This window comes from Rattus norvegicus, chromosome 9 (assembly GCF_036323735.1).
Source record: "Rattus norvegicus strain BN/NHsdMcwi chromosome 9, GRCr8, whole genome shotgun sequence".
NCBI classification, from domain to species: Eukaryota; Metazoa; Chordata; class Mammalia; order Rodentia; family Muridae; genus Rattus; species Rattus norvegicus.
In genome coordinates, this window is record NC_086027.1 from 50,193,477 (window position 1) to 50,213,611 (window position 20,135).

The window sequence follows — 20,135 nt, forward strand, 5'->3', positions numbered from 1 at the left end:
TTCCCACTGAACATCTGTCTTTCATTGTCATTTCTTTCAGACATTAAAAAGGAAAGAAAGAAAAAAACAAACAGGAAGTGCACTTCTCTATTTGCCAGACTTTAGACACACCACTGCCCCAGTCTCCTTACGAACATCTAGATCTCACCTGGACCATTCTCTACGGAGAGTAACTGAGACAGAAAATTCAGATTTATGCAATCCTGCACCCAACCCATGTCCTTTTTCTTGTCCACTGGGGGTAGGGGGAATTGAACCTAGGACCTTTGCATGCTGGTCAGGTGCTCTATCATTGAGCCACATCCCCAACCTATTGTTTAACTCCTGTTCTTGTATTCATTTGCTTGGGCTCTAGGCAGCTTGGTTCTGTAGAAAGCCAGCCAGCATGTTGACAATAACACCAAACTCAATGATTACTCTCTAAAGATGAATTGGGTGTAGATTTCTTAGTGTTGTGGTAAGGGAGAAAAAGCAATGCTGTCAGAGTTCATCACTGCTACGTTTCCCTATCCTGCTCTGAGCATGTTCTTCTATCTGTCCAGCTGTCTGGGTACTGGAGGTGCAAATTTGAAAGGGACAGATCTTCCAGAGTGGCTTGGGGTTCTCCCTATTTTGAATAAAGTTTTTAAGGGGGGAAGAGTTTGGTCCTAAGGCATTTTTCTACCTAGTGTCTACATATTTGTGGAACCATGGAGCAACTGAATCTACCAGATGAGTGATGGGCTGGAAGGGCATGTCCCTGGTTTTAAGAGCCATAATGATAGAAAAAAAGATTAACCACACATTACTAGTATAAGCTAGTATGTGTATGGGTTCTGCTCCTTACAAACATTTGCATGATTACCTGTTGTATTTTCATTCATTGGTTGGTTTATTTGTTCATTCCTTCTGTCTTCCTCCCTCCCTCCTTCCTTCCTCTCTATCTTCTAGCCAGATCTTTCTGTTCTTTTCCTTTTGATACAGAATCTTGCCATGTAACCCCAGCTGGCCTCGGACAGGTGAACCTCCTGCCTTAGCCTCTCAAGTACTAACACTACAGCGCTTCCTCTTCTCTTTCTGAGCACATACTCTAGGCAGTGGGGATGGAGCTCAGCGGTCAAACCCACGCTTAGCACATCTAATGACCTGGTCAACTCCCAGCATCCTCAAATAAATCCAATCCAAATGAAAGCAATGATCTTTTTTTTTCTGTTCATCTTGTTTTTTTTTTTTTTTGTTTTTGCTTTTTTTGTTTGTTTGTTTTTGTTTGTTTTTCCTAACTCACTGTAAAAGGACAGGTTTTCAAAGCAAATGTACCTTCCTAAATGCAGTGAGCTGGGTATTATCCATGATGCTTTCCCTTGCTCCATGAAGCATGTGGATTTCCTGCCTCCACAATTACTTCTATCCTTAATGTCAGTGTTCTTAAAAATATTTTCACCATTCAGAATGTTCTAGAACCTACATCAAAATACAAACCTGTGTCTAAAATCCTCCTTGCTTTCCATCTGTTTAGTGTGAAAGTGCTCAGGACTCAGCAGATCTGACCTTGATGACTTTCTGACTTGCTCTTATGACTCCATATTTCCTTGCTTCACTTGGGCCACAAGACCTCTCTGACTCTCAGATCTGGGACGTCCCTCTTCTGGTCTCCCTGCCTGAGCTGTGCTTCTGTAGTTCTTCTGCAAGCCCCTTTCCTAGGTAGACTTCTTAGATCTGTCATAAAATTACCCTCCTATACCTGTCCTCATTGTCTTTCTCTTTAGACCATGTATCACCTTTTACTTACTTATGATGTCTATTATAACATATATAAAGTTTATAATGTAAGGTAGTTTTGTATCCCTCTGTTCTGCCTGGTACTTTCCTATAGCTCCAGTGTTTGAAGCAGTGACCTGTGTCTAACCCCCATAGCAGTCTGAGGTTCAACATGTTGCAGTTGAAAGCCTGTTTCGTGAAGAGTTGGTTTGTCACTCTACAAAATGCTAAGGCCTGGAAATCCTTACCAATGAGTCACTAGCCCATTTCAGTCCTCTGAATACTCCCCATGACTCTTCCCTGAGAATCCCTCAAAATCCAGATGCTTGACATGGCTTACTTCTGACGTCTCTTATCACTTCCCATCCTCCCCCCACCCCCGTTATCTCATAAAGATTATTTCCACATATCTTACTTTAAATGTGTGCATTCATTAAAAATGAATGCTTATTTCCATTTTCATTGAGGTCTTCCCACCTCACTGAACCCAGTAGGAACTGTTCTGGTTGTACCTAAAGACTCATCTTTCAGTTGATTCTTGCTCTTCTAAAGTTGCCAGTCAGTATTAGCCATCACAGTTCTGAGAGTTATTCACGTGACTTGAGAAGGTAGCATGATGGCAGCAGGTGACCGGCTCTCTCCTGCTAGTCATGTCCCATGCAGAATCACAGATCCTCCAAGCATTGCGTCTCCCCAACAAAGTGACTTATAGAACTCAAAATGGACCTGGTTCATAGAGACATCAGCATTCATAGAAAATAAGCATCTCTACCTTTCAGTGGCAGTAGCGTGGAAATGAAGGTTTTGGAGAAACTGGCATTATTGTCAGATGCTCAAAGTAAAGAAGTTAGTCTATGGTTGACCAGTTATATTAAAAACCATCTGAGATCAAACACATTGTATTGGGTTGGTTTGCTCTTGATATATGTTACATTGATATATGATATTAGTAATCTCTGAAGCAGCAGAAGCAATAGGTACACATCCTTCTACCTGGCATCTCTGAGTCTCTTTTTTTTTTCTTTGATTAGTGCAAATAGAAGATCTTGCAAGTCCAGAATCAGTAAGTCTGGCAGGCTTAACTATTCAGAGCTGATGGAGCCATCTTGAATCTGATCCTAAGAGCAGCAGGTGGCAGACGGAGGCGGGATTTCCGTCACAGTGAAGGCAGAGTGTACTCTCTGGAGGTTACGTCTTGGTTCTTCTGGTCGTTAGCTGGTAGATGAGGCCCGCCCTTCACTGTGGAAAGCTGACATTCTGGCTTGTTCGTACTTGTGCTGTAGACCTGGTAGATGTTTTTAAGGTCATCTTGACTTTTATCTAAGAAACTGTAAATAAATCTGGCTGACTGCTCTTAAGTAGAAAACTGGAAAGAAATGGTAAGGGAAAACTTATCTGAAGATCTGAAGAGGACAAATCCAGGATAGGTGGGGCAGCGAGATGGCTCAGAAGGTAAGGGCACTTGTACAAACCTAACCTTGTAAGTTCAATTCCAAGTCCCCACGTAAAGGTGAATGAAGTTAACTGACTCCACACAAGCTATCCTCTGGTTACCTCACGTGTGCTATCACATCATATACAATAATGATGGTAATCAATTAAAAATGGGGGTCAAGAGAATTTTTCCTAAAACAACTTGTTCTTGGAAATTGTTTTAAATTAAGAGTCACCTTTTCCTCCAGGGATTGTGGCAAGGGGTAATAAAATGTGGCAACAATCACAAGCAGAGTTTTCTCCTGCTGTGAAGGATCCCAGAACGTTAGTACCATGATCTCCCTCCCGTCACATGTACAGAAGGAAGTCTCTGGTCAAGAGATGGTTGAATGCGGGGCTGGGGATTTAGCTTACCTAGGAAGTGCAAGGCCCTGGGTTCGGTCCCCAGCTCCGAAAAAAAGAACAAAAAAAAAAAAAAAGAGATGGTTGAATGCTCCCTTGAGTGAGATGTGACCTCGTCTCTGTCCACTGAGCCACATCCAGCACAGGCTGCATCTCTTCTACCCAAGAAACAACCTCTGACTCTTCCCTGTTCAGTAAACCATCCACAGAGCTCCTAATTTCCACCCCCAGACTCTGCAATCCTCACTGCTCAACATCAGACAGGAGTAGCACAAACTGTTCTGTCTTCTGGTGTCTTTTGCTTGAGATATTTTTTAACTTGGAAGTAATTGCATTTCTCCAGAGCATGCTGTCTTTGAGAGACATCTGTCCCCATCAATTCCTTCCTTTTATCACTGACTATTTATGCTTTTTCTTTACCAATTCTGTTGATAGGCTTCTGGGTCATTTTCAGGTCCAGTATTACGGGCAAGGGTTGTTTGTGGACATGTGATTTAATTCTCCAGGAGTTAAAGTACTGAGAAATGTTGCAGATTTTTTTTTTAGCCATATTATCTTGTTCATCTAATATGCAAAATATATACACTTTACACATGAAGCCCCATAAGTTTCCACTAATGTGTAGACTACAGCCCTCACCTCAATGGCAATGCTGCCCTGTATTCCTCACATCCTCCTTTACAGAGATAATCACCTTACCTCCTCTTCCACACTGCCTAATCCTTCGTCGTTCTGAAAGACTGCATCTTTGAATTCTTTTAAGTGTGACTTCTTTCTTTCACTATAATTGTTTTTGGATTGATTCATGTTGTGCAAATTGGTGCTTCACTTTCTCCTTTTGCTGTGCAGTATTTCACGAGCACAGGGGGCTGTTCATGTGCACACTGGTGGACATGGCTGTGTGCCTCTAGTTTCTTTTACAAATCAAGCCACTGTGGACATCCACAGAGCACTCTTTTTCTATGCACACATTATTCTCTCTCTCTCTCAGGCTAATCCACAGGGGAGTTCCTGACGCTGGGAAAAATCACAGCCACAGTGACTGTTACCCATAGGAAGATAGACCTGGACTCAATTAAGGTGTGACAAATTCACACTACGGTGACACATAGTCAGGGGCATGTGACACAGTAACTGCTCCGAGGTCTGAATAGCTTACTTATGTCTTAGTCACCGTACACATGCAAACAATTAGGTCTGCTGGGTGGGGGTTTCTCCACATGAGTGACACCCCCACAGAGTTCTTTCTTGATTCTTGCTGATGACTTTTTCCTTGGCCAAGATCACCCCATGGATCATCCAAGGGTGACTTGGGCCTGGCCGAATATGAGAGAGCAAAGAGAAGTCAATGTTTTAGGAGAGCTGAGGTCTCTGGGTGGAAATATATATCTCTCCCTTGGTGACTACACCCTGAGACTTGAGTATCTGATCCAAAATGCTTCCTTTACGGCTGTCTTGGCTCATTCAACCAAGTGTGTGTGTGTGTGTGTGTGTGTGTGTGTGTGTGTGTGTGCGCACGCATGCGTGTGTAGCTTTCCCTGTTTCACACACAAATCACACAGTATTGTAAATGTCAAAATTACTTTCCTTCCTGTTGTCTGCCTGTGGATCCTATTACCTAACCGGGTTGCCTCATCTGACCTCAGTGGGAAAGGATGCACCTAGTCCTGCAGGGACTTGATGTGCCAGGGTCAAGGGATACCAGGGAGGGCTCTCCCTTCTCAGAGGAGATGAGGAGATGGCTATATGAAGGGGGACTGGGAGTTGAGGTGCTGATGCAATCAGGATGTGAAGCAAATAAATTAATGGAAAATAACTTTCCTTCTGGAGCTAGTAGAGGAAATTGGAAAATCAACAAATACAGCTCATGAGTGGGATGTTAGCAAGTAGCAGATAACCCAGAGAAAGTCTGATGTGGGTCAGGAGACAGGAAGTCGGGAAGGGGATATTACAATTTCAAGTTGATGGGCCAGCTACTCATAAAGGAGTGTTCATGAAGCAGAAGCAGCTCAAATGTCATAGCTGGACCTATAGGTGATCAAATCATGTTACACATGCCCAGTTGAATACTATCTACCCATTAGAAGGAATGATAGCTGACTCATGTTCATCATGGAGGAATCTCAAACCATAATCTTAAGTGAAAGAAACCAGACACAGGAGGATACATTGTCTCAGTCTTCTGATATGGAATATTCAGACTAGGCAAACACATTCAGACACAGAAAGGGTTAGCACTCATCTGGGAAGGTGGGGAGAGAACAACAGGGAGTGACTGTTACAGATACAAGGATTAGTTTGGCAGTAGTGTAAAGGTTTTGCAGTTAGACAGTATTGGTGATAGATCCATGCTGTGAAGGCACGGTCGGGGAGCTGTGTGCTTTAAGATGCTTCATTTAGTATTATGTTAATCCACTTCCAAATCAGGAACAACAAAAGAAGAAAATTGAAGGGCTAACAGTATTAGAAGGACTGGTGCGTTGACTCAGCCGGTAATGGCTCTTGTTGCCACACCTGACAACCTGAGTTTGAGCCCTAGAACCCACATGTTGGAATAAAAAAGAAACTTCTGTGAGATGTTCTGTATCTCCCACATGTGTTTCATGGCACTCATGCTTCCCTGGGCTATATACATACATAATACATATGTGCATACATAGATATATACATACACACATAATACATATATATGTAGATACATGTATACACACATAATACATGTCTACATATAGACATATACACATATAATACACATACATACATGCACACATACACATATATGTCTATACATACATGCATATACATATACATTCATATACATATATACACATCATACATATATAAATACATATATACATACACACATACATACACACATACCACACATATGTACATACATATGTGCATATATAATACATATATACACATATACATACATATGTACATATATATGCATGCATACATATATACATACATGAATAAGTAAATAAATATATAAGAAAACTAGAAGCAAAGTAAATAAAATGAAGAAAGAACAGGAGAGAAAAGAGAAGAAAAGGCAGAACACGGAGTCTCTAGGTGAGCTGGCTAGTTTTTAATCAGCTTGATACAAACTAGAGACTACTGGGAAGAGAGACCTTCAATTATGAAGTTGCCACCATCAGACTGGACTGTGAGACATTTTAATTGTTATTTGATTCAAGAGAACCCAACCTGATGAGGGCAGTGCTATCCCCTGGACATGGGGGTCTGGGCAGTATGAGAATTGTAGTTGACAAGCCAGGGAAAGAAAGCCAGTAAGCAGCATTCCTCTTTAGTCTCTACTTCACCTCCTACTTCCAGGTTCTTGTCTTGAGCTCCCTCTGTGAATTTCTTTGATGATAGATTGTACCCTGCAAGCCAAATAACCCTCTCTTCCCTGCCACGTTGCTTTTGGTCGGAGTAGTTTCATTATGGCATTGGAAAGCACACCAGGATACCAGGATGAGCCTCGGGGAGAAGCTCTATCTTAGACCCAGGCTGGAGGAGAAGAGTTAGTCCACGGGTAGCTGCAGTGGGATATCTTGGGAGAAGGAGCAAGGGGGACAGTGGACTCTGCTTATACCTTCAACGAACAGTAAGGGCAGAAAGACACAGGGCACAGACTTGTTAGGCAATAGCATTTTGTTAACAAGTCCACATGGATACTCTAGGACATTGGCTAAGGTAGAAGGGTACCAGAGAGCTGCATGAGTTGGCTTAGATTCTTAGGGGTTCTCTGGAGTCGGTGTACCCAGAAAATACTGATGAGGTACCCGAAAGCTTTCACAGAACTAATAATAAAACAAAAGGACAGGGTGATATTGTGGATGAAGATGGTGGGGGGATGTTGCAGGTAGGATAGGGTTAATGGGTGGTGAAACTGGTGACTCATCCACATGGGCTAACTGCCCACCACATATATGGAGGAAGGCAGGTCATGCATGAGGAATTTTGCTCTGAGCCAGTGATGATGTGCTCATTGCTGATATAGGAAAAACTGTGGGGAAGCCATTTTTCATGGGGGTCAGGAGACAAGGCTAGAGGATACTGGATATTGGGCTCTGTGGGTAGGAGGACTTTTTCTCTTGATGCTTGCATTTCTTATTATTGGGGTAGTGAGGCAGTTATGGCTGAAAGACAAACAGCAGAAAGCAACAGAGCTCGAGTAGCCCCAGAGTGGGTGAATTGAAGGATCTAGGAGAGAATGCGCATTTCCTGTGACACAGGCTGTGTGAGATCTGTGGCTGATGGATGGAAACCTCCAAACACAATTTCATTAGGAAAAGAAAAAGAAAAGAAAAGAAAACTCAATTTTAAAAAAATGTTCTTTAATTACAGGAGGGTAAAGCAATCTATTCTTTGCTTGTTCTGGTAAGATCTCCTGAAAGTGATGGACCTGGTCATATTGTTTTAATATGACAAAAAACAAGTTCCCAACTCCTACAGTGGACCTGTGATAAGATCAGGATACAGGTAGACAGCTCGGGTGGATTACAACATTTGTAGTTTCAGCTTAACTGCACCTTTGGCCAAGTCAAATGAGTAAGCTTTGCATAATACCCCTGTTAAAAAACATGCCGTGTCCAGTCCAAATAGAAGGAAATGACTGCCCTCCGAGCAGTATCAGGGGGATTAGTTTTAATTTACGTCATAGTAGAAGTGTCAGGGAACCAGATGATAAGTAGCTTCACATACAGGTTCAAAACTGTAATCCCAAATCAGGGGAACTGGTGCAAAATTATGCTAGATTTTTATTATGTTGATTTTGAAAACAAGGTAGTTCTGAGACATAAAGAGCACTGACAGGTGCTAGCTGGATTCCGAAGGACTTGGCTACCTTAAATCTCCTGCTGGGCTCATGGATCGGCGGTCCTCCTCATTCAGACACACCTCTCCGTGCTGTGTTCTATGTATTCACCAACAGCTGCATTCCGTGTCTACGAACCCAAATAGAGGCTGGAATGGCTTATTGCTTCTTGAAGAACCTGGCTAAGGGAAATATCTTACTTTAATAACTCAGTCGTGGTGATCAGAAAAAGGGTGTTTTTTTTTTTTCCGGAGCTGGGGACCGAACCCAGGGCCTTGCACTTGCTAGGCAAGTGCTCTACCATTGAGCTAAATCCCCAACCCCCAGTGGGTTTTGACCATGACTATTTCTCTCTCTTCTTTTAGTTGACCCTCGGAAAAAGAAAAGAATGTAGGTTCTCTTACTCCAACAACTTGGTTTAAACTCCAGCCCCAACTGAGTGAGCTTGGTTGAATTATTTAAGCAGTCTGATGCTAGTGTATTCTTGGATTTTGCTCATACTCATGCTACGTATGATCCTGACAATAAGAGTCAAGAGTAGCAAGGAGCAGACTTGAGGTCAAGCTCCTAGACAGCAAATGCTTGGTATTTCCATCTTGCCCAGTCTGTCAGCAGTTCCCAACAGAAGAGGAGAGATGTCAGGAGCAGTTCCAGCCACTATAAGGAGCACTACAGGACTAGCTCAGGTTGTGTTCTTAGCTAGCAGTACGGCCAGGCTTGGCTTTCTATACCTGACTCGGTTGGATTTGGGTGCTAGTCCTTAGAGCCAGCTTGCTTGGGTTCTAATTCTCTTAGCGCTGTGCTGCAGACCCCTTACTTAATCTCTGTGCCTCTGGGTCATCATTTGTACAAGGGAGAGGACAACAGTGTGTCATTGGCTGATTTGGGAGTCGATATATGTATACATATGCCACATAAGGAATAAAGGAGATACCACCATATAAAGATCTGAATTCTTTTTCCTACTGGTGCTGGTGTGGGGTATGGTCCTCCAATCCTTCCTGCAATTGAAGCCTCATAATAGAGCCAGGACAATGATGGGTAACACATCTCAAAATCAACCGTTAATTTTTGTATTACACAAAGCCCCAAAAGATGATGGCCTCCTTAGAACAGCTTGGTTATCGTCATCCCAGCACAGATCGAAATCTGAGGTGCTAGACTGCTCTTTGGACTGAGCCCGAAACACTCTTTCCATTATAGAACATATCTAAGCACCCATGGAGTGTGAAGTCCTCTTGCATTCAGGGATCATCTCCACGCCCCTCCCAGCCTGCATTCTCCCCTAACATGTGGTGGTTTGTAAGACTCTCCATACCACAGGAACCGACTGTGTCCCCTCACAGGTAACAGACAGAGGTCATGTCTGGGAGTAGCTGGAGGACAGCTGTGTTTTGTGTGTGTGTGTGTGTGTGTGTGAGAGAGAGAGAGAGAGAGAGAGAGAGAGAGAGAGAGAGAGAGAGAGAGAGAGAGAGAGAGAGATTTGGGACTGAATGTTATGATAAACAGCATTGTTTATATTAGCTTCACTGACCCAGCAGAAACAGGGGAGAGTTGATTGTTTCCCCTGAAATGGATTATAACATTGTCCTTATGGCTAAATATTTATGTGGTAAGTTTAAGAATTCCCAGTAAGTGAGACAGCAGCATTTTTGAACAACTCATGGATTTTGGCTAAAACTCAAATTTCATGGTGGGCGGGGTTAAAAAAATGCCAAGACATCTGTGTATTTAAAAAGAGAGCGGGAGCATGCCTCCATGGGTAGTCTGAAGAGACCAGAGGAAGGAGCACCAAGTAGCCTCAGGGCCCTGGGTTTATTCTTCCCAGCCCTTCATCTGGGGTAAGAATCCCTAACTGTCTGAAGCCTGTAAAAGGAAAAGTTCCCGCAATTCAAAGAAACGTGTCCTCTTGAAGCGACTAAGAAGTTTCATATTTATTCCTAGCTTTGGGGATTTCTGTATCCCCCTCCTCTGACGGGTGAAGGGGAAAGCCACATGATGGAGTCTCTAAAGGCAAAAGGATATTTATTGTCCTCAGACCTCTGGCAAGCCTCTGAGGCTTTTGAGAGCAAGCCCAGGCAGGGACTATTCTTTGAAAGTTTGGGGAGACAGTCTTGGATGGCCTCCTGGCTGATGCTTTAATCCAAATCTTTCCTTCTCTAGTTGTTTTTTTCTTTTATGATGGCTATCTGTGTGTACTGGTGTGTGAAACAGCAAACATGTACATGTTGCTCCAGCCTGCCTACGTAGCTGTGGTTTGGATGAATACTGTGCTTTCTAGCATCTACTCAAGTCTATGGCTTTAATTTGTTTCATATGCAAATATCTGTTTCCTTTCCTTTTCGTTTACATTTTTTTTTAAGGAAACATTCAAGAGACTGGTAAGATATAATTATGAAAAAACAACCTAGTCATTGTGAGGACTGCTGGCTGTTTTCGAATTCAGTAGGAATGAATGCAAGATTGCACACCTGGAACCCATTCTCATACATGTGCGAATTTAATAAATCTGTGTCGATGGACTGTCCTTCCTGGCCCAGTATGGCAAGTAAATATTTGACTTGTGGTTTTGCATGGTTTATTTTTCAGCTACACTGATTTCTCTTTTGGACCCTACATCAGACAGCACACATCAACCGCCTAGTGGACTCACCGTTACCTTCCTGTGCCATTGCCATCGGAGAGATCTCGGCCATCAATCACTAGCACATGATTGGCAAATGGAGAATGGGGCTTTGGGCTTTGGCAATTCTGACAGTTCCCATGTATTTCATAGTGACAGAGGGCAGTAAGTACTGATTCTCAGATGGGTGGGATGGTTTTAACTTAAGTAATTCTGGGAATGTTTGGCCTCACTTAAGCTGCTTGCTTCCTGTTGTTTTGGGTTGCATTTTATGCTAGGAAATTATTTCCTCTTCATTCATTCTTTACTGTAAGTCTCTCAGAAGGAATTCCCTATAGTGGGTAGATTATAAATTTTGAGATTTGACATAGTACCTGCACATAAAAGTCATTCCAAGCATTTATTGACTAGGAGCAAACAGGGACATTGACTCAAATAACTCCTTAGCCTATTGCACCAAGTGGCACATTTAGTAAAGGGATTTAATTATTGACATATTCTTCCCCAAAGTATTACAATAGACAAATGGATTCATTTAAAAATCTAATCCTGAACAGAAAGTTTAAGTTATATGAAGGACTGTGGTCTGTTCACTTGGACATTTCAGAATCACGTTCATACTTTTGACTTGTAGGAAAAACATCCTGGGGTCTAGAAAACGAGGCTTTAATTGTCAGATGCCCCCAAAGAGGAGGTGCGATTAACCCTGTGGAATGGTATTATTCAAATACAAATGAAAGAATTCCTACTCAAAAGAGAAATCGGATCTTCGTCTCAAGAGATCGTCTGAAGTTTCTACCAGCCAAAGTGGAAGACTCTGGGATTTATACGTGTGTTATCAGAAGGTACCATTCAGAAAACCATTATAAGCCTTGTGCCCATTCCCCTTTCATCAATGGCCAATAGCCCAGCTGTCCTTGCTTTCTCTGTGTTCTGCTCCTCAGTAGAATTGCTATGTTTATGAAGTGATTAGAACAAGAAAGTACAACTGAGAAGACCCAGAGACTGAGGGTTGATGGGTTGGCTATTGAATATATAACAGCAGGATATGTAATTGGCTACCCAATTGCAAGAATATCCAGCTTGTGACCCATAAGAACAACCAGTAATCACTTGATGTTCTCTGGGATTAAGAACAAATCAGCATACCACATGGAAGCCCACAAAGATCTGTGTTGGATGAAAAGGTTTAGATGCCAGAGCCCAAGACAAACATGCAGATTGCAGAGACTTGGGGTCAGTGTCTGCGAATCCCTCAGCCTGAATGGCAAATCTAAACACTGCCGTGTGTTTAGATTTCACACCATCTCTGGTACTCACAAAGTATCAGGTGAGCCCAGGTATGGTTTGGTGTCTAGGTTTGGTGACCACAGTTTCCAATCCATGGCCTTCTACCAGTTAGGTATGTGCTGCCACCAAGTGCTCTCTCTGTCTCTTGGTCCCTTAACTGTAAAATTCATATAGTAGTGTCATTATTAGCTCCAAATCACCACTGTGAAAATAAAATGACAGAATTCATGAAGAGAGTTTAACTCTGCATCTGGTTCAACAAACACTGGCACACATTTCGGTTAGGATCCAATGGTACAGCAGGTGTGAGGATTGAGGACCTGGGGGAACCATTTTTGCAGTTTTGCTCCATCTCAAGAGTAACAAAAGAAGTCTTTAAAGCTTAAGGTCTCAATGATTATTTTGCAGTAAGACAAGAGCCAACATATGTCTTTTTTTTTTTTTTGTAAAAGCAACATTGTCTAAAGGTTACAGTTAGATTAAACTATATCATGGTAATAAGTGCTTGGCTTCTTTTAATAGCCCTGAATCGATTAAGACCGGATCTTTGAATGTCACCATATATAAAAGACCACCAAACTGCAAAATCCCTGATTACATGATGTACTCGACAGTAGATGGATCAGATAAAAATTCCAAGATAACATGTCCAACAATTGCCTTGTATAATTGGACAGCGCCTGTTCAGTGGTTTAAGGTAAAAGTTTGAAATCTGGGGAGAAATAGATAAAATCTGCACAAGTGATGTAATTGAGAGTGAAAATTAAGTGGAAGAAAACTGGAATGTCTTCTTGTTGTTGCTTCAGAACTGCAAAGCTCTCCAAGGGCCAAGGTTCAGGGCACACATGTCCTATTTGTTCATTGACAAAGTGAGTCATGTTGATGAAGGTGACTACACATGTCGATTCACTCACACGGAGAACGGAACCAATTACATTGTGACTGCCACCAGATCATTCACAGTTGAAGGTAAGCTCTTGGCTTCAAGAAGGGCTAAGATTCAAACAAACGCAATCAGGGAGACTTGTACGTTTCTGGTTGTATTTCCAACCCTCTCTCCATATTCTATTCCCTTGTGCTTCCTCTTAACTTCCACATACTCTACCATGGCAGGAAGTTACAATGCAGCATAAGGTTTAAAAATTCCAGGGGAAGATATTATATTATTGAACCAAAGCCATAGCTATTCTTTTTTGGGAGACTTAATTTTCAAGGATAACCCAATCTGAATTTCCTCTTCCTCTTTCTCTTCTTCTTCCTCCTCCTGTTTCCCCTCTCTCTCCTTCCCTTCCCCCGCTTTCTTCTCATCTACGCTTCTTCTTTCTTCTTTTTTCTTTCCTCCTCCTCCTCCTCCTCCTCCTCCCCTCTCCCCCTCCCCCTCCTCCTCTTCTTCCTCCTTTAATTCTGTATTATCAAGTTTCATATATTTTCTCAGAAGTTACCTCCTCCCTTAAATTCTACCCCATCTCTGGATTGTTTGCAATAACCAGTGCAATGCTGCACAAAGAGAAATGCTATTTTGTAGGGAATAATAATAAGTCTACAAAACAAAGTCTACACAACAGTTGTCAAAGAAGTCACTAATGTCCGTATGTAGCTAGTTGCGGTCATGGATGTAGAAGCCATAAATGAAGAGGCCTGAGTGTAACAAGGCACACTGCTTTTATATACACTCTGGGTGGTTTTCAGTCCTGGTCTACAATGTTTAGACATCCTCAGTAATTTCCAAGCAGGTCATTTGTTTAGAAAAGAACTTTTTCCAAATATGAATTCAATATTAGAGAAGCTATTTAATGAGAAGATTTCCTAATCATGTTTGATGTCATTCATAGAATTGAGGTTTTCTAGGGACAGTTCCTCTATCAAGGGGATGGGGTCTCACTATATAAGTGGCGTGGAACAAGAATAGGACTAAGTAATATTAGAGACAATGTTTTGTTTAAAGCCTTCTATACTCCATTGCTTGAGAATAACCATCACCAGACCATAGCTGTGTCTGTGTCTCTCACTGTTTAATGTCAAACCCTACAATGTTTCTTAATCTCAATTCCCAAAAATAAATGAGCACATAGGGGTGAAGGGTACATCTACATCCCCAGAGACCTCCCTGCTTCCAACCCCTACCCAATCACAGTGGTGAGAGGAGAGAAAACTCTTGAGGAGGAAGAAGAAACATTTCCATCTACACATGAGCACAGTGGTAGAGATCTGTGAGCAGTGGACCCGTGGGGCTCGTGAACACATCGTCACGAATATATTGACATCATCTTCTCTGTACTTTTATACTTCTTCTATAGAATCATGGGTCTCAAATAATTTATAAGTCACAGAATCAATGGGTCAGACAGTATTTGTCTTAATGATATAGAAAAGAATAGAAGATATTAAAAAGTATCATCGTAAGCAGAAAAAGGGGTTGCAGAAAACATTTTTCATTTGTGTGTCTGCACTACCAAAGGTTATTTTCAAAAGAGTTGACACACTGCTGTGAAGTTAAATAGAACCATGGAAAGTCTAGCTTTATATTGATGGCTGATCAGTACCTCAGTAATTATATTCTATTTCTGTTTTTAATTTTAAGAAAAAGGCTTCTCTACATTTCCAGTAATTACAAACCCTCCACACAACTACACAGTGGAAGTGGAAATAGGTAAGAGATTTTTTTTAAAATCTTTATTAACTTGAGTATTTCTTATTTACATTTCGGTAGTTATTCCCCTTCCTGGTTTCTGGGCCAACATCCCCCTAACCCCTACCCTCCCTCCCCTCATTACCACCCTCCCCCCAACAATCATGTTCACTGGGGGTTCAGTCTTGGCAGGACCCAGGGCTTCCCCTTCCACTGGTGCTCTTACTAGACTATTCATTGCTACCTATGAGGTTGGAGCCCAGGGTCAGTCCATGTATAGTCTTTGGGTAGTGGCTTAGTCCCTAGAAGCTCTTAGGTAAGAGATTTTAAACAACTCTCTGTAGACCTGGGAAAACATTTCCTTAGGATTTCATGTCTATGCAAGGGTCATGTAATTAGTAGAGGGGAACTTGGGGGATCATGTGAGATGACAGTATGGAAACACCTGTCACCATCACAGCATAATTCAACCCTATGTTTGTGTTGAAGCTTGGAGTTCATGCTTCTCATAGAAGCATTTCTTGTCATTATCAGTTCTGCCTAGAGAGCAGATGTCCTCACTTCACTGTTGAGGAACATAGGCTCAGAAAAGCTCAAAGGCACAACAATGGTCATGGATAGCAAAAGAGCGAGAATACTGACTTATGAATGTGTGCTTCTGCTCTTGTTGGTTCGAAGCTAGGCCCAATGGAAAGGACTTTGGGTCTGAAACACCATGATGAATCATGCCTCCCTTAGCACCCTCTGTAACCTATAACTCTGTCACACTCCTGACCTTAGCATACCACTCCCTAATGAACAGCATGTTTGCTTTCTTACCTATTCTGCCCACATAGTTGTTCCTCATTTCGGTGGAGCAAGGTCATACATAACATTCTCTGTGTCATCCTTCCTGCTTCCCCTTTTCTGCCAACGAGCAACATCTAATTGTATCATCAGTTTACATCTTGGCCACTAGATTTTCACCTGCAGTGTGGTGGCCTCTAATCCTTTCTCCACTGCTTTGCTGTTCCAGAGACTCTCTGGTCCTCAAGCTTCTCACGTGCCTCATTTTTAGGCAAGATCCGGCGTGAGTCCTAGGTTCAGGGAGAGAAGGTTGAATGTATCACTGTGGCCAAATTCAGCTCTGATGTTTTCTTTCTTTTTAAAAAATTGGTTATTTCATTTATTTACATTTTTTAAATGTTAGTCCCCTTCCTGGTTTCCCCTGCACAAAACTCGTATCCCATCTCCCCTCACCCCTGCTTCTCTGAGGATGCTCTCCTACCCACCCACTGACTCCCACCTCACTGCCCTAGCATTCCCCTATGGTGGGGCATTGAGCCTCCACAGGACTAAGGGCCTCCCCTCCCACTGATGACAACCAAGGCCATTCTCTGCTAAATATGCAGCTGGAGCCTTGGGTCCCTCCATGTGTACCCTTTGTTTGTTGGTTTAGTCCCTAGGAACTCTGGTGGGGTCTGATTGGTTGATATTGTTGTTCTTCCTATGGGGTTGCAAACCCCTTTAGCTCCTTGAGTCCCCTCCCTAACTCCTCCAACTGGGAGAGGGGGTGGTCCACATCCTCTGTCCGATGGTTGGCTGTGAGGATCCATATCTGTATTGGTAAGAAGAGCACTCTGTGAATGTTGGTATCCAGGATACTTGATAGTTGGGTTGGGTAAAGCTGTTTTATCTCCAGAGGTAGCTCATCAAGATTTAAGGGGAGTTCTGTAGGAAGAGAAAGTTGTGGAAGGGACCAGTGAAAAGGAAGGTTTTAACTAGCAGTGATTCCTATGTGTTTATGCAAGGCTAGAGCAAGCTCAGTACTCAACACTGGGGAGGAGGTGTGAAGAACAAAGAGCTCACCACTGGGGAGGAGGAAGGGATGTGAACACAACTGCAGGTTTACTACACTGAGAGAAACTGGATGCCACTTGCAGAACTGAATTGTTGTAGTGAATCTCTTCACTTCTTATCTAGGAAAAACAGCAAACATTGCCTGCTCAGCTTGCTTTGGCACAGCCTCTCAGTTCGTTGCTGTCCTGTGGCAGATTAACAAAACGAGAATTGGATCTTTTGGCAAAGCAAGAATTCAAGAAGAGAAAGGCCCAAATAAAAGGCATGTCATCTATCATCTATCCCTATCAGTCTATCTGTCTATCTGTCTATCTATCTATCTGTCTATCTATCTATCTATCTATCTATCTATCTATCTATCTATCTATCTGTCTATCTGTCTATCTGTCTATCTGTCTATCTGTCTATCTGTCTATCTGTCTATCTGTCTATCTGTCTATCTGTCTATCTGTCTATCTGTCTATCTGTCTATCTGTCTATCTGTCTATCTGTCTATCTGTCTATCTGTCTGTCTATCTGTCTATCTGTCTATCTATCTGTCTGTCTATCTGTCTATCTGTCTGTCTGTCTGTCTGTCTATCTGTCTATCTACCTATCTATCTATCTATCTATCTGTCTGTCTGTCTGTCATCTGTCTGTCTGTCTGTCTATCTGTCTATCTGTCTGTCTGCCTATCTGTCTATCTGTCTATCTACCTATCTATCTGTCTGTCTGTCTGTCTGTCCTCTGTCTGTCTGTCTGTCTATCTGTCTATCTGTCTGTCTGCCTATCTGTCTGCCTGTCTATCTATCTATCTATCTATCTATCTATCTATCTATCTATCTATCTATCTATCTACCTATCTATCAAGACAAAGTCTTACTAGATAGCTCTGAATGTCCTAGAACTCACTATGCAGATCAGCTAGGCTGCAAATTCACAAAGATCCTCCTGCTTCTTGAATGATGGGATTATTATATTCCATCATTGGGATTAATATGGGCATTGATTACCATGCCTAGGAATTTCTATATTGAAGTTGAAACATCCCTCTCTGCCTTCTCACAGCAGTCACTTGCCAGGAAAACGTCAGTAACCATGTTTCTTTCTCAGTTCCAGCAATGGCATGATTTGCTTAACCTCACTGTTAAGGATAACTGGTGTGACCAACAAGGACTTCTCCCTGAAATATGACTGTGTGGCCATGAACCATCACGGAGTGATAAGGCACCCCGTAAGACTGAGAAGGAAACAACCAAGTAAGGAGTGTCTCTCACAAATTGCTTGACAAAATTGGCTGAATTTGCTGCAAACCACAATCCTTTTTCTCAGAGGACTGTGTGTTATAGCTTGGTCCCAGGGGATTCATCATGATCGTGGGATTAGTTGGCCAGTTTCCTCAAATGTGTTTTTCATGTTGAGAAAGCTCCTTAAATCTGGTCTGTCCAGAATGTTTCTGTCTTCTAGAAGGACTCTCTGTCATTATATCTTTCCTCTCTCTGTTTCCCCTCGTCCTTGTTCTCCTCACGGTCCTCCCCATCCCTTCACCTTCCTTCATGTTCTCTCTACTCTTCTTCCCTTATCTCTGGGCTCCTTCTCACCTGTTAGTGGCTTCTTCAGTCACCCTTTGCACATGCTACAAGGGACATTGGTGTTGATACTGGGTTGGAAGCAGTAATAACCCTACTGTGTTTCTCCCTTTGTGACTCTTGTCACAGAAAACAACTTACACATTAGGTGGATGACCAACTTGATCCCATTTTAAAAGAGTAGAGAAAACATGATATTTTTACCCTTAACACTCTCTTATGATACTAACCACTGCCTCAATGGCAATACAACTAATGTAAAAACATTATTTTAACTTCTTTCAAATATCAAGAGGGTGTGGAAGGGAGAGAGACACTGACTCTAAGCTCATAGTGATATGTGGGGCATTTATTGGGATTAAGATATTGATTAAATGATTAGGGTGGGGGTACCTATTGGATACCATCAAGCTGTGTCACTGCCTGAAGTGGTAGTTGGGATTTTTTTTTGGTTCTGTTTGTCTTCTTTGGTTTGTTTTAACTATAGAGACCATTCTGCTCTTGAACTCCTAGAGTTCCACCTGGCTTTGCCTCTCAGGTCCTGGGATTAAAGCCATATGTCACCTTACCCAGCCAGGATGTTTCTTGTTTTGGTTTCAATTTTAGAGCCTCTGGCTTGTAAGATTTTTATAAAGTAGAGTTTGATTCATAGGTGGCCAGAGTTGTGACTCATAGATGGGTTTTAGTGAGGTCTTAGGCATCCACCCCTTATAATGCTGTTACCCAGGGTGACTGTGGACCACAGCACTGTGTTATGAGATGGTGGAGGTCATGGCACATTCTATAGGAAAAGAGAAGCCAAGCCCCTAGTCTCACCAGGCACAACCTTGAGTCCTCACTGCTCTCCTCTGCCAACAGGACCTTTTGTCCAGATTTCTGAGTATTCTCTAGTTACATTTGTATTGGAACTATATTTGTGTTATCTGTAATTCTGTATTTGTTTTGTTTGTGTGTGGTTTTGTATTTTCCAGTTTATTTTTAATTCACCTGTTGCTATTCAAATCAATGTATCTGTACTGCTTCATCAACACAGCCTGTTAAATAAAAGTCGTGTCTGTTGTTGTTGAATGATCATAATGAATTTGTTTGTTCCTGAAATTCTGATATTTCTTAAATTAAAAAAACAAAAATAAAACCACCCTCTGCATATTTCTAAACACCATTAGGTGCAGATAGGATGTCTCTGGAAACAACAATGCATACTTATATTCAATGTTTTCTATGTTGAAGCCAGATCCAATTATGCCTTAGAATTTCTCATCTATCTTCTCACCCCGTACTTTTCGTCAATTTTACTAAGTCAAGGAAGCAAGGGCAGCGTGAGCCGAAGGCCTTGTCAAGAACTGTAATACTAGACCCAGGATTTAACACAGATGGCATTTCCTGTTTATAAACACTGTCAAGAGGCATTGCGTGTAGATATTAATACAAAAAGCACGTGTAGTTTACGAAGTCATAAGCACATAGGTAAATGTTGAACATCAACTTCCTGTGTCACCTTGAATCAAGGTTTTGCCTGGTGTAAACATTTCAGTCACCCACACTGTTACTTCACCCACAACAGTTCCTATAAGAAGTCTATCTTCCCCACCTTCTGTACCTCCCTAGCATGTATCCAGCAGGACTTTTAGACGATGTTTCTGAACGAGGTCATTGGGAAGTTCTTACTTAAACCTGAAGAAGGGAAGACAGCAAGCTCTGGCCAGTTTTGAGCTCTTTCCTCACCTTTGGGTCATGAGACTTTAGTGTCTTGAGTTCCTTTTCCTGGATTCACAGAGATGGTGA

At 42.1% G+C, this 20,135-nt stretch overlaps 1 protein-coding gene across 11 annotated transcripts in view; it reads left to right on the forward strand.

The window, feature by feature from the left end:
* Il1rl1 (interleukin 1 receptor-like 1) overlaps window positions 1-20,135 on the forward strand; it is a 65,563-nt gene that overhangs the window by 36,151 nt on the left and 9,277 nt on the right. For 6 of the 11 annotated variants that reach the window (XM_039083070.2, XM_039083072.2, XM_008766992.4 and 3 more), the window contains 7 exon segments: window positions 10,991-11,189; window positions 11,659-11,869; window positions 12,837-13,011; window positions 13,121-13,283; window positions 14,896-14,964; window positions 16,906-17,044; window positions 17,875-18,020. In XM_039083070.2, coding sequence (XP_038938998.1) covers window positions 11,111-11,189; window positions 11,659-11,869; window positions 12,837-13,011; window positions 13,121-13,283; window positions 14,896-14,964; window positions 16,906-17,044; window positions 17,875-18,020 — 982 coding nt within the window. In that variant the 5' untranslated portion in view covers window positions 10,991-11,110. 11 annotated transcript variants of the gene reach the window in all.